General features: G+C 65.0%; 8 protein-coding genes across 8 annotated transcripts; 5 read left to right on the plus strand and 3 right to left on the minus strand.

The window, feature by feature from the left end:
• Positions 1-974, minus strand: LOC62_02G002006 (uncharacterized protein). The gene is made up of 3 exons (XM_062768506.1): positions 634-974; positions 494-584; positions 1-440 (listed from the first exon to the last, which is right to left on the minus strand). The coding sequence occupies exons 1-3, from the start codon at positions 958-960 to the stop codon at positions 253-255; spliced, it is 606 nt and encodes a 201-aa protein (XP_062624490.1). The 5' UTR covers positions 961-974; the 3' UTR covers positions 1-252.
• Positions 975-994: 20 nt separating this feature from the next.
• On the minus strand, positions 995-2,537 carry TRM8 (tRNA (guanine-N(7)-)-methyltransferase). Its single transcript, XM_062768507.1, has 4 exons — positions 2,440-2,537; positions 2,134-2,356; positions 1,611-1,907; positions 995-1,505 (listed from the first exon to the last, which is right to left on the minus strand). Exons 1-4 carry the CDS (start codon positions 2,521-2,523, stop codon positions 1,312-1,314), a joined length of 798 nt encoding a protein of 265 aa, XP_062624491.1. The 5' UTR covers positions 2,524-2,537; the 3' UTR covers positions 995-1,311.
• Positions 2,538-2,701: 164 nt separating this feature from the next.
• Positions 2,702-3,701, plus strand: cox24 (Mitochondrial mRNA-processing protein cox24). The gene is made up of 2 exons (XM_062768508.1): positions 2,702-3,575; positions 3,616-3,701. Exons 1-2 carry the CDS (start codon positions 2,742-2,744, stop codon positions 3,649-3,651), a joined length of 870 nt encoding a protein of 289 aa, XP_062624492.1. The 5' UTR covers positions 2,702-2,741; the 3' UTR covers positions 3,652-3,701.
• Positions 3,702-4,362: 661 nt separating this feature from the next.
• On the plus strand, positions 4,363-5,496 carry pac_1 (Puromycin N-acetyltransferase; the record flags this gene model as incomplete). Its single annotated transcript, XM_062768509.1, has 6 exons — positions 4,363-4,417; positions 4,454-4,504; positions 4,565-4,700; positions 4,847-4,922; positions 4,979-5,167; positions 5,323-5,496. 6 exons carry the CDS (start codon positions 4,363-4,365, stop codon positions 5,494-5,496), a joined length of 681 nt encoding a protein of 226 aa, XP_062624493.1.
• A 201-nt stretch (positions 5,497-5,697) lies between these two features.
• pac_2 (Puromycin N-acetyltransferase) lies at positions 5,698-6,503 on the plus strand (the record flags this gene model as incomplete). Its single annotated transcript, XM_062768510.1, has 4 exons — positions 5,698-5,743; positions 5,784-5,834; positions 5,884-6,119; positions 6,159-6,503. 4 exons carry the CDS (start codon positions 5,698-5,700, stop codon positions 6,501-6,503), a joined length of 678 nt encoding a protein of 225 aa, XP_062624494.1.
• Positions 6,504-6,698: 195 nt separating this feature from the next.
• pac_0 (Puromycin N-acetyltransferase) lies at positions 6,699-7,528 on the plus strand (the record flags this gene model as incomplete). Its single annotated transcript, XM_062768511.1, has 5 exons — positions 6,699-6,741; positions 6,781-6,831; positions 6,870-7,009; positions 7,194-7,382; positions 7,415-7,528. 5 exons carry the CDS (start codon positions 6,699-6,701, stop codon positions 7,526-7,528), a joined length of 537 nt encoding a protein of 178 aa, XP_062624495.1.
• Positions 7,529-8,058: 530 nt separating this feature from the next.
• Positions 8,059-9,331, plus strand: hem12 (Uroporphyrinogen decarboxylase; the record flags this gene model as incomplete). Its single annotated transcript, XM_062768512.1, has 3 exons — positions 8,059-8,221; positions 8,302-8,807; positions 8,855-9,331. The coding sequence occupies 3 exons, from the start codon at positions 8,059-8,061 to the stop codon at positions 9,329-9,331; spliced, it is 1,146 nt and encodes a 381-aa protein (XP_062624496.1).
• Positions 9,332-9,560: 229 nt separating this feature from the next.
• LOC62_02G002013 (uncharacterized protein) lies at positions 9,561-10,237 on the minus strand (the record flags this gene model as incomplete). The annotated part of the gene is made up of 3 exons (XM_062768513.1): positions 9,561-9,596; positions 9,825-10,057; positions 10,162-10,237. The coding sequence occupies 3 exons, from the start codon at positions 10,235-10,237 to the stop codon at positions 9,561-9,563; spliced, it is 345 nt and encodes a 114-aa protein (XP_062624497.1).
• Between the last annotated feature and the right edge of the window lie 1,851 nt (positions 10,238-12,088).

Raw genomic sequence — 12,088 nt, forward strand, 5'->3', positions numbered from 1 at the left:
TTCATTTAGGTGAGCTAGGTACATCGCTGCGTATAGGTAGATACAGAACATGTAGTCATGGGCCGTGGGCCGGGCGAGCACCGCGCAGCGGTGCGAGCGGCGCGAGTGGGCGGCGAGGCGTGGCGTGGCGTGACCCATCGTGGGCAGCTCTTCTGGTTCGCCAGCCGCCGCCGTCGTGGCCGACACTATGGAAACAGACCTATGGAATAGATACAGCGCGGAGTGGTGGTGCAGCGTAGTGTTGGCTGTCACCTACCACACCTCGTCCTCGACACGGACGTCGATAGCGAGCTCGGCCTCGCCGAGCACGGCGCGGATGAAGCCGCGGACTGCGTCCTCAAATTCGCCACTGTACCGGGGGGCGGTCTGCACCCAGAAACGAGTGGCGAAGTCGTCGCCGTCGGCGGGGCGGACGAGGAAGCCGGAATGGTATGGCGTGACTGGAGTTGTCAGCATCGCGCAGTAGTTGCGCCAGGCGCCAGGCGCCACTCACACCCGCACTCCTGGAAGAGCTCGAGCGCGAGGCGGTCAACGCGGTCGTACTCTGCCTGCCCGATCGCGCCGGGGAACGTGAACGTTGTGCGCTAGGGCGTCAGCGGGGTTTAAGGTGCTAGGTAGGCCAGGCCAACTCACGACGCTGGTCTCGAGCATGTCGGCTGGCGCTGGCGCGGGCGGCTCGCTCGGCCCGAGGCGCGGCGATGCCACTGGGCTGGGCGAGGCGGACGCGGACGCAGAGCGCGCGTCGGATACGGTGGTGAGCCGGCGCACGCGCGGCTGGAGATAGTGGGCAAAGTCCGGGATGAGGCTGATGGCCTTCTTGCTCGGCGAGGTCGGGGGCGACGACCAGGACATGTGCCCGTGTTCGCTGGGGGCGGGGATGAGGACTGGCATGGGGGGTGGTGGTCTTTGGTTTGGTGGTGGTGTGGGGTGGTGAGTTCGTGCTGATGGCCGCCAAGACATGCACCCCACCCGGCCTTATCTATACAATGCATATCGTCGCCCACTCGCGGTCCCCCGCCCGCCCACTGCCGCCGGCTGCAGCGTCGTGGACGGCCGATGGCCACGACTGCGCAACCCTCCATGCGGGGTGATACCGACGCCGGCCCACGACGCCGCCACGCGGGATCCGTGCCACACTCGCCACTCTGCAGCCACTCTTCGGCCGCAGCTACTTCGTCGCACCTCCGCCATGCTACTCGTCGTGCAGCACACACGCCACCCACGTGGACGACGCACATGCGCGCGCACATGCACACCTCTTCGCCACAACCCACATCCATGGGCTCGCCAGCTCGCCGCTGCGCGGCTCGCTTACTCCTCCTCCGGGTCCGGCAACCGCCGGAAACACGCCACCCACTTGTCTCCGCCGTTACGCTCCACCTTGCGTCCCTCCTCGGTCGCCGTCTTGGCCGCCAGCAGGATCGGGTCGTCGGCCAGCTGCTCGGTCGGGATGTACTCGAACAGCTTGTGCGCGCGCGAGTGGGCGTCCATCCACTCGTGGAGGTCTGGATGGGGGTTAGCCAGGCACCACTGCCATTCGCGGCCTCGACGCCGGCAGCCGACCTCCTCCTCTGCTCGCCTGGTCTGCGGCCAGGCTCGTCGCAACTCACCCTTCACATCCGTAACCGTGTACAGGATACCCCCCGGCCTGAGCACATAAGCGTACTCGGCCAACAGCGCAGTGGTGACGATCCTAGCCTTCTGCTTGCGGAGCTTGAAGTGCGGGTCGGGGAACAGGAAGAAGATCTTGGACAGCTGGCCCTTGGCGAAGAAGTTGGGCATGTGCTTCATGCTGTTGGCGCGGATGACCGACACGTTCTGGTATCCTCCCGGCTCCTTGGCGACCTGGCGCTGGTGCGCGATGCGGTCGGCGACGTACTGCGTGACGGAGACGCGGATCTCCATGCCTAAGCACGAGCGTTAGCGAAGGGGACGGTGGCAGTAGGCGAGCGAGTGGGCGAGCTGGTCGTGAGGGTGGAGCGGTCGCCAAAGCTGAGCCTCCCTCGGGGGTGGCATGATGCCAGCCTCAGTGGCACGACTCCAACCCTCAACCTCCCGGCCCAGCCCAACAACCCCCGAGTCCCAGCCTCAAGTGGACACGCCTCGCTCCGCTCAGCCGCATGCACAACTCACCAAGCATCAGCGTGTCGGGGAACTGCGGTCCCAGCGCCATGATCAGGCCGCCAAACCCGCACCCAACATCCGCCCACTCGACCTGCTTCTGCTGCTCGCCGTCCTTGGCGGGGAAGTAGGCCGGGTAGTGGGACGCCCAGTCCATCTGGTCCGGCGAGGCGGGGTAGTCGAGCTCGTGATCCGTGAAGACGTTGGCGTGCGCGCGCTGGCGGTAGTAGCGCTTCTGGGCGGGAATCAGTGGGCAGCTCCGAGAGAGAGCGGGTGAGGTACGCCTCCGCGACCCCGCCCCCACGCCACACCACTCACCTGCGGCTCGCGGAGAACCACCTCTCCTGCGTCCTGGTTCGCCATCGTGTCGTGCGAGCGCTTGGCGGCTGTGGTGGTGGCCATGTCGGTGTTGTTGTCGTCTCGAACACTTCGCTGCACCCAGTACAGTGGCCCGTTTGTCCACCGCCGAAATCTCAACCTGGTCAATGTTCATCACGTGACACCCTTCGACGGAATCAAATCCCCCTCCTCCAACTCGCTGTGCTCCGGTGCAAACCGTCTTTTGCTGCGGCAAAGGCAAGCATCGTCAAGCTCTCTCAACCAACACACCCCACACCACTATGTTGCTGCGACGACTATACTCGTCGCCCGCGTCGCGCGCCGCCGCTGCGCCGCTCGAGGCCTCGTCGACGACCCGCGCGCCGACGCGCGGCCGCTCCCGCCCCGTCCGCGTGGCGCTCAAGCGCACCCCCGTCGTCGCGCCTGTCGCCGCCGAGCCGACCCGCGGCCGCCGCCTCCGCCGTGCGCTCGCCCCCGCGCCTGCCGCCGAGACGACGTCCGAGATGCCCTTCTCGACCCAGTTCTCGTTCCGCCCAGTCACGCTCTTCCCGTTCCAGGCCGGCCTGCATCTCGGCTTCACGCCCGCGCACATGCCGCTGCCGGTCCACGCCGGCACCGCGTCCTACCTCCAGCCTGGGCGCGGCGCGACCGCCTCCTTTGAGCGGCCAGCGGCCCCGTCGGCTCTTGACGCGCTCGCGTCGGCGCCGGCGAGCAACGGCTCGAGCCTCGGCGACCACCTCCGCCTCACGCGCGCGTTCGCGCACCCCGCCATGAGCCACCACCTTGGCCAGCAGGCCGCCGCGCCTAGCGTGGCGGTGCTTGACGTCGACCACGACACGCAGGTCACTGCCGCCCTCGACGCTGCCGCGTCACGGCACGCCGAGGCCGCTGGCAGCGTGTGGGACGCCGCGCTCGCCCGCCTCGGTGGACGCGTTGCCGAGCCTGCCGCCCCCTCTGCCGCCGAGCAGGCCAGCCTCGACGACGCGCTCAAGGGCCTCAACGGTCTTCTTGCCCGCCTCGATGTCACCGCCATCGACGAGGTCGTCAGCCTCGACTCGGTCAAGCGCAAGCGCAAAAAGAAGATGAACAAGCACAAGTACCAGAAGAGGAGAAAGGTGGGTGATAAAGGTGTTCCGAACAGAGCTGACCCATCAGGCTTCCAGGGCTGAGCGCAAGCGTCTCGGCAAGTAGTCTTCTCGTTACACTCTACACTTCTCATCGCATATGCATGTGTCAGCGGACTGGGGAGCGCGGGGGAGGGGTTTGTGAGGCATCGGGTGGCGAGAAGGCGTTGTTGATCGAGGAGCGGGGTCAAATGTGTGTGACGGTGTGACGCGAAGACGAGGGCACCATCGACCATCATAACGTTGTGGCTACGGGGCATTTGGGGATTGAGACGCGGTGCAAGCTTGCGAGTACGCGCGGCCACCAGTGCAAAGGGAGGCTGCTGGCCTGTTGCACCTGTTTGTGTGACTGGGGCGTGAGCCACTTAAGCGCGACTGAAGGGGGTGGTACGCGTGTCGCAGTCACTAGTTGGTCCATTTAGTCGAGTAACGGCTCCCCTACAATGTGGCACTCTGGTGGTAGGCAGCGCTTCTTGTCCCAGCTATGCGTTATCAGGACTGTGCTTGTTCTCTCTACGTTCCCAGTTTGTCGTCGTGACAAGGGCCAGACGTCTCCCACCTGACTCTCACGACGCCCAGTTTTTCCGGGATATTTATCCACCCACTCGTTCGCTTGCCGCCATGTGCTGCGCACCGCATTGAGGTTTGAGGTGCTCGGCGGGAACGGGGCCGAGTCGGGAACATCCGCCGCGCTGGCACGCACGCAGACGACCAACATCCAGCCAGCCAACAAGCGACAACGAAACGTCCTTTTCTTCCCTCATTGCCCCGCGCAAACATGACCGACGACTCGGAGGCGGCGGTGACTGTCCGCCGCGTAGTGTCGCCGAGCCGTGAGTCGCGTGACGGGCTAATTGCTGACCACGCAGATGCGGAACGGGCACAGATCAAACGCGTGCTCGCGGACGCGTACGGCGGGTGTGAGTTCCAACGAACGACGGTGAGCAGCGGCGATTGAAGCTCACGCCCCCCACCCACAGCATTCGGGCACATGAAGATCCTAGACCATAACCCCGCTGCGAATGCCCAGCTTGTCAGCTCGATGGTGGACCACGCGCTCCGGCGGCACGAGGTCGTCGTTGCCGAAGTTGGGGGGCGGGTCGCTGGCGCTGCGTTGTGGGTGCCCCCGGGGGTCGGGTTTGTCGACGAGTGAGTCGCGTGAGGGGTACATTGGCGTCGCGCGACGTCCAGTAGACCAGGAAGACATGAGGAGAGGATGAAGAAGGAATGAAAGCTGGAGGCACCTCGGCTAACCCGCGCAGAGACGACGACGAAGACGTCTTCTACCCCTCCCTCCAGCACCTCCCAGCGCGCATGGCCGAGTTTCTATCCGAGCACGTAAGTGGCGGCCGATCAACCTGACTACATCCCCTCAGGCTCACACAACCCCGCAGGTCTTCCTCACACAGCGATACATTGTCGACGCGACACTCCCGCACGCAGAAACAGAGTGGTGGTACCTCGCGTGGCTGGGGGTCACGCCGCGGTTCCAGCGGCGCGGGGTCGCGAGCGCGCTGCTGAGAGCCAAGATGGCCGAGGCGGGCGGGGTGCCCATTGGGCTGAGGACGGACGTGGACGATAATGTAAGTTGTGTCGGAGGTGGGCGTGTCGTGGCGCCACATAACCTGGCGAATGGGCTTGGAATCACGCGTATCACTTGCAATCTTCCGCCCTCGCCCCGGTTCTTGACTCGATCTGCGCGGACAGGACACTGACACTCCGCGCCTCGCACCGATAGATACCCCTCTACGAGCACTTTGGATTCGCCGTCCGACTCGAACACACCTTCCGCCTGCCGTGGGGCGCGACCTGGCACGAGCGTTTCCTGTCGTACCCTGCCGACGCGAGCACGGCCGTCATGCGCGAGCTGGCGGCCGAGGCAGACGCGTGCGGGTGCTCGAAGCGGGCCTGAGGCACAACGAGGCAGTGCAACAGGTCGTGTGCTGCGGATGTAATGCGCCGTTGAGGGGGCGGAGGACGGCTCCATCTCCGCCTCGGTTGGTCGGATGTCGGATCCGGTGGCACTGCCTTTTTCTGCTCCACGGCGCATAAGTACTGTATATAGAGGCTGCAGCTGTTGCTATTGTACGATACATGCATAGAAACACTCATCATGACGGACGTGAACATCCGACGAATCGACAAGACGAGCGTGAGCGGTGCGTGTGGTGTTGTCGTAGCGCAGAGCTGACGCGCCAGACGCCGACAAGAGCGCCATGAAGCGCGTCCTCGCGGCCGCCTTCGCGGGGTGTAAGTGCCTCCTCCTCCTCCAGCGTTCGACGCCACTGACGCGCGCAAGACGCACCCCACATGGCCATCTGGCACAACGAGGCGGCGAACACGCGCCTGATGGACGAGATGGTCGAGCACTTTCTCCGCCGGCACGAGGTCGTCGCGGCGTACATCGGCGACCACGTGGCTGGCGTCGCGCTCTGGGTGCCGCCGGGGCACGAGTTCATGAGCGACGCCGAGGCGGAGGGCATGAACTCGCTGTCGCTCCTGCCGCCCAAGCGGGGCGAGTTTGTCGCGACGAGGGTGAGGCTCTTAGGCCAGGGGGCAAGCTGACGACGCCAGGTATTGCCCGCAATCGACGTGCTCACCGACGCTTCCTTCCCCGACGCCGAGGAAGAGTGGCACTACCTCTTCATGCTAGCCACGGACCCGACCGTCCAAGGCAGCGGCGTCGGCTCGGCGCTGCTCGCGCACAAGATTGCAGAGCGTGGCGACGTCCCCCTCTGCCTGCATACCAACTCTGAGCGCAATGCGCGCTTCTACGCGCGCACCGGGTTCACCCAGCGAGCAGAGCATAACCTCCCCTTGCCGTTCGGCGCGGTCTGGAACGACCGCTTCTTCACGTTACCTGCTGACGCGTCGACGCGCGCCATGCGCGAGCTCGCCGCCGAGGCGGAGAGCACCTAGACACTACAGTAGACGCTAGACATCATAGACTGCCACGATGCATAGATCGGCTCGATGGCGCACGCGCACGCACGCGCATACGCCGACACGACATGCCTCGGTTCCCTCGCGTCGTCGGGTCCGGGCAGGGTCCGGCATCGAGTACATAATCTGACGACATTGCTGCGCGCTTGCTGCGTCCCCAGACACAACAACATGTCACTCACCATCCGCACGCTCGACCCTGCCCGCGTGACTGGTATGACTGGCGAGAGCACGCCGGAGCGCTGACACGTAGACGCCGAGCGGGATGCCTTGACCGACGTGCTCGCGCGGTCGTTTGGGACCTGTGCGTTGGTGGCCTGCGCAAGCTGACACTGACGGCAGACACGCCCCATGTGCTCCTGTACGGCGCTGACGCCGACCTTGACGACCTCGTGATGCGCATCTGCGTCGACCACGCGCTGAAGCGGCATGTCGTGGTGGTCGCGGAGCGCGGCGGCGCCGTTGTCGGCGTCGCGATGTGGGTGCGGCCTGGGGACAGCTTCATCACGCCGTGAGTTGAAGTCTCAGCCCCGCGTGATGCGCTGACAGCGGAAAGCGAGGAGGAACCGATCGTGTTCGGGCCCATCATTGCGCGGATCCCTTCGCGCGGGCCATTCCTCCAGAACGCAAGTCACGGTCACCAAGGTGCAAGTGCTGACGCCGCAGCTCTTTGAGAACCTCCAGCCGGCATACATCAAGGAAGCGTTCGGCGACGCCACCAAGCAGTGGTGGCTGCTTGCGCAGCTCGGCGTCAGCCCGAGCGAGAAGGGGACCGGCGTGGGATCGGCGCTGCTCAAGGCCAAGCGCGAGGAGACGGACACGCCGCTGTATCTCAACACGCAGACCCCGGCCAACGTACGTGATTTACAGGCCTCGCTAATGCCCAGGTCGCGTTCTACGAGAAGAACGGGTACGACGTGCGTGCCGACAAGGCGTTCGACGTGCCGTGGTCTGAAGAGAAGTGGCACGACCACTTTATGAGCAACCCAGGCGACGCGTAGTGATTGTGTGGAACGCGGATGCGGGTCCTCGGGCCAAGGGCGGTGGATTATCCGGCCGAAAGGCCTTGGCTCAGCTCAGCCAGCGTCGCCTTCGTAGAGTTAGGTGTAGATGTAGATGAGCAACATGCATCGTGCCATACGGGGCGGTGGCCCCTGCCGGTGCATGCATGATGCATAATCAGAGTGATAGGTCAGTTGCTGCGTGCTCGCCCCATCGTATTGCAGTTGCCGGTCGGGCCACTGCCGCGTAATGTCTCCGTGCCGGATTCCAGCGACCAGAGCCCGGCTGGCCACCTCCCCTTCCCCTCTGACTTTTTCGGCGTGAACACGTCCGACAGGCATCATCGACGCACTTGCCATCTTCCCGTCCACTCTCATCCGTCCTTTGCTTTCCACGTCGCCGGCGACACCACAGACAGACAGCTACACGCACCGTAGCTAGCTCGACGGCACCAACCCCCTCTACCACCCTGCTCCTCCCACTCGCCGAGGTCCGCCCCTCGCGCCCCGCCTTCCACGCCCTGCTCACCATGTCCGCCCCTTACACCGTCCCCAAGCTCGCCAACGAGGCCACCTGGCGCGACGCCAAGTGGCCCGAGATGAAGAACGTCCTCGCCCTCCGCGCCGCTGCTGGTGAGGAGACGGAGCGCGCCCCCGTGTGGGTCATGCGCCAGGCCGGCCGCTACCTCCCTGGTGAGTTGCTGCGGTTGTGTCCACTCGGCGTCGCGAGCGTCGTCCGACTCGTCAACACGGCTCACTAACACCCCGCCCAGAATTCCTCGAGGTCCGCAAGCACCACTCGTTCTTCGAGTGCTGCCAGACGCCCTCGATCGCGGCCGAGCTCACGCTCCAGCCCATCGACCGCTACCCGCGCCTCGACGCGTCCATCATCTTCTGCGACATCCTCGTCGTGCCCCAGGCGCTCGGCATGGAGGTGCTCATGGAGCCCAGCAAGGGCCCCGTGCTCCCCGACCCGCTCGTCACCCCCGCCGACTTGAAGAAGCTCCGCGAGAACGTCGACGTCCAGAAGGAGCTGGGCTACGTCTTCGAGGCCGTCACCCTCACGCGTAAGGGCCTCGACGGCCGCGTCCCCCTCATCGGCTTCTGCGGCGCCCCCTGGACGCTCATGGCCTACATGGTCGAGGGCGGTGGCTCCAAGACGTTTGAGAAGTGCAAGTCGTGGCTGTACAAGTACCCCGAGGAGAGCAAGCAGCTCCTCCGCATCGTCGCCGACGTCTGTGCCGACCTGCTCGTCGGTCAGGTTCTCGCTGGTGCCCAGGTGGGTTGATCTTCTCACTTTGAACGACCGACACTGACAACTCCCAGATGCTTCAGGTGTTCGACTCGTGGGCCGGTGAGCTCACCCCCTACCACTTTGAGCAGTTTGCGCTCCCCGCCCTCATCCACATCTCCAAGAAGGTGCGCTACTCGCTCAAGCAGCTCGGCCACCCCGAGGTGCCCATGACGCTGTTCGCCAAGGGTGTGCACTCGCCCTCGTCGCTCGCGCTCCTCCGTCCCGAGACCATCTTCTACGACACGATCGGCCTCGACGCCTTCCTCGACCCCGTCGAGGCCAAGCAGCTCCTCGGCGGCAAGTTTGCTCTCCAGGGCAACTTTGACCCCGTCATCCTGTACGGCGGCAAGGAGGGTATTGAGAAGGAGGTTGAGCGCGTGAGCAAGCGCTTCCACCAGGCCGGCGGCGGCTGGATCGCAAACCTCGGCCACGGCATCACACCCAACGTCAAGCCCGAGGACATGGGCTGGTTCCTCGAGTGCGTGCACAAGTACTCGGCACGGAAGTAGAGGAGCGAGCACGGACGGGGAGTCCGCGCGTCAGTGCGGGCGGGGGACGCCAGGATGACTATATTGTAGAGAGAGGAGAGAAGAAGTGCATTGACCGCACGCGGCGAGGCCACGCTGCCACGCCGCCGCCAGGACATATACTGCAATGCATCGGATACCACTCGGCTGTGGCGCGAGCGGAACTGAGCCCGGGGTCGTGTCTCTCTGTTGTGTGCTTCTGACCGCGCGGTTATGCGCCAGTGCGGATGTCGGTGGCTCCGCCAGACTGTGTGGTGTGAGCGTGTGCCGTGGGCGTAAACAACAAGGCGTGGCTGCCGTGGCATGCCGTGGGGGAGGGGTGGGACGAGTGGAATCTCTGGCACAGTGCTGCTGCCTCTCACATGGGCAGCACCTCACGCAGCTCGAACGGCATCGTCCAAGCCGCAGCCCAGCCCACGCGGAGCCACCCACGCTCGTCCCTCCCTCACTCCCACCTCGCGCATCGCGAACTCACCATGACCGCCTCAATCTCCCGCTCGCTCAGCTCCGGCCTCTGCCAGTAATACGCGGGCGCCTCCCAGAAGTTGTCAAAGTCTGCGGGCTTGGACGACGCGGGGTAGAGGGGGATGTTGCCGCCCGCGCTGCTCGAGGCGGCGGCCACGCCGCCGGGGTGCGACTTTTTCAGGAAGGCAGCCCAGTTGGTCACGTCTTTAGGCGCGGCGGGGTGCGCGGCGGGCGTGTGTGCGGCTGGGGGGTGGGGTTAGCACGAGATGAGGTCGAGGTCGTGTCGAGGCCGAGGCGACGAAGCCAGCCGGGCTCTCGCGCTCGCTCGCGCGCTCGCGGCCACTCACACGAAGGCACCACATGGCGCTTGCCGACAAAGTGGATGTTTGGGACGCGGGCGAGACGGACGATGGACGCGCGCATTGTGGTGGTGGTGTGGGTGGGTTGGTGTAAGGACAGTGCAACTTGACTTGCGTTGCGACTTGGTGCTTGACCTGCAGATCATGGCCTACTGCTTGACTTGCTTGCACGGCGGGTGACGGATTCGCCGGCGGGTGCAGCCTGGCGGAGATGGACGGACACTGGGCCGACGGCGGGGATGGGGGTGGTAGGCGCGAGGCCACGTGGCCGCACGCCTAATTACACATTCCAACTCTCCGCGCCTAATTCCCACCCAGTCGGCCGCTCGGACGCCGGACGTTAGTGGCGTTAGAGGGCAGATGGTATCGACGATAGTGCGCAGGGGCTCCTACTGTAGGATCACGCGCCAGCGCCAGCCAGCAGCAGCCCACTTGTAAACTTCCGACACCCACCCACCACCTCGCCGTCTCGGTGGGCAAGACATGCACCCAGCCCCGACACAGCGGGATTGCCTGATCGGGTGCCAAGTTCACAGCGGCCCAAAGTCTGGGTACCCATGTGACGTGGTGGGCCGATCCGGCTGGTGGGGTGGGCTGCAGTGGGCACCGGGTCTACCTCGGCGTGATATCATCCGCCATCATACACCCGCGTCGCAATGTCGAGTGAGACACTGGCAGGCATGTCTGTCACCTGCTTGCTGGCGCGACCGGGCGATAAACTGGGCAAGCAAGCAAGCAAACAAGCCGTCGTACGTTGTACCAGGTGCTTGGTCGTCCCGTGCACGCGCCGGCGGACCAGCCCACCTGGTGTCGTCCCTTCTGCGCCCTCAACACGTACGTGTGGTCGTCGTCACGGCATCCGTGTGTTATGGGAGGCGAGGCGAGGCGAACAAGGAGACTACAACACAAGTATTCGTGTTGCGGCCCTCGCCGATGTCTTGGCTCCACTCACTTGTGCCCCTCTGCCCCGTGCAGCGAGCGGGCCCGGCGCCCAGCGGGCTCTTGTTTTCAGCTCGCTCGCTCGGCGGGCATGTTTTGGCAACGCACGCACATCGTTATGGCCACCTACCTCGACTAGGTCAGCTGTCAACCTTGTGGCCGCCGCTGGCCCGCTCGCTCGGTCGTTTGTATGTGTCGGTAGAGATCGTTGCCCCTGTACTTGCTTGCTGCACCTGTCCTCGGGCACGGCTGCCTGGACCTGCCTGGCTTGCCACCAGTCGCGCCGCGCGCGGCAGCGCCAACACAACCCGAGCGACGGCTTATTATCACGCGATCGAATCGAGCCCAGCCTGTCGGGTCGGGCCAGGCTTCGTAGATGGGCTGGCGGCAGCCCGCAAGCGCACTACGGCCCACGCTACACCTGTATCCTGTTCGATGGCTTGGTGCTATTATCTACGCGTTGCTGCTGCTGCTGCCGCTGCTGCTGCCGCCGCACCAGCCGGACCTTGCCGCAAGCACCCGCCCGCGCATGCACTCTGCTCAGCACCAGGGGCCGCCCGTCGTACCGTAGGTTACGGTGGCGGTACCGTACCGACCCGTACGTACCGCACAGTGCAAGTCAATGGTGCCCGGCGTAATTTTTTTTGCGTCCTTTTGCGTGCGGTCCCTTGCTGCTCGTGCTCGTGCTGCCTGCTCTCTGCTCCGATGCTACTCTGATAGATCCCCGCCAGCGGCGCGCCCCTCGCGCTCGGCCCTGCTTGCTTGCTGCCCACTGCAGCTGCACGCACAGCAGTCGAGAAACACATTACAGCCCAGTTCCGTTGGGTACGGGCCTGTCAATGCGTTCTCGTCGACGAGGTGGGCGAGGGCAAGAGGTCTCGTGGCGCGCCGTGCAGCGCCAGAGCGCCGAATACCCCTCCCCCTACGCCGTGGCGTGCGGCGCATACCCCTGTCACTTGTGCAGTGTGCTACATGT

The sequence above is a fragment of the Vanrija pseudolonga genome, chromosome 2, assembly GCF_020906515.1.
Source record: "Vanrija pseudolonga chromosome 2, complete sequence".
NCBI classification, from domain to species: domain Eukaryota; kingdom Fungi; phylum Basidiomycota; class Tremellomycetes; order Trichosporonales; family Trichosporonaceae; genus Vanrija; species Vanrija pseudolonga.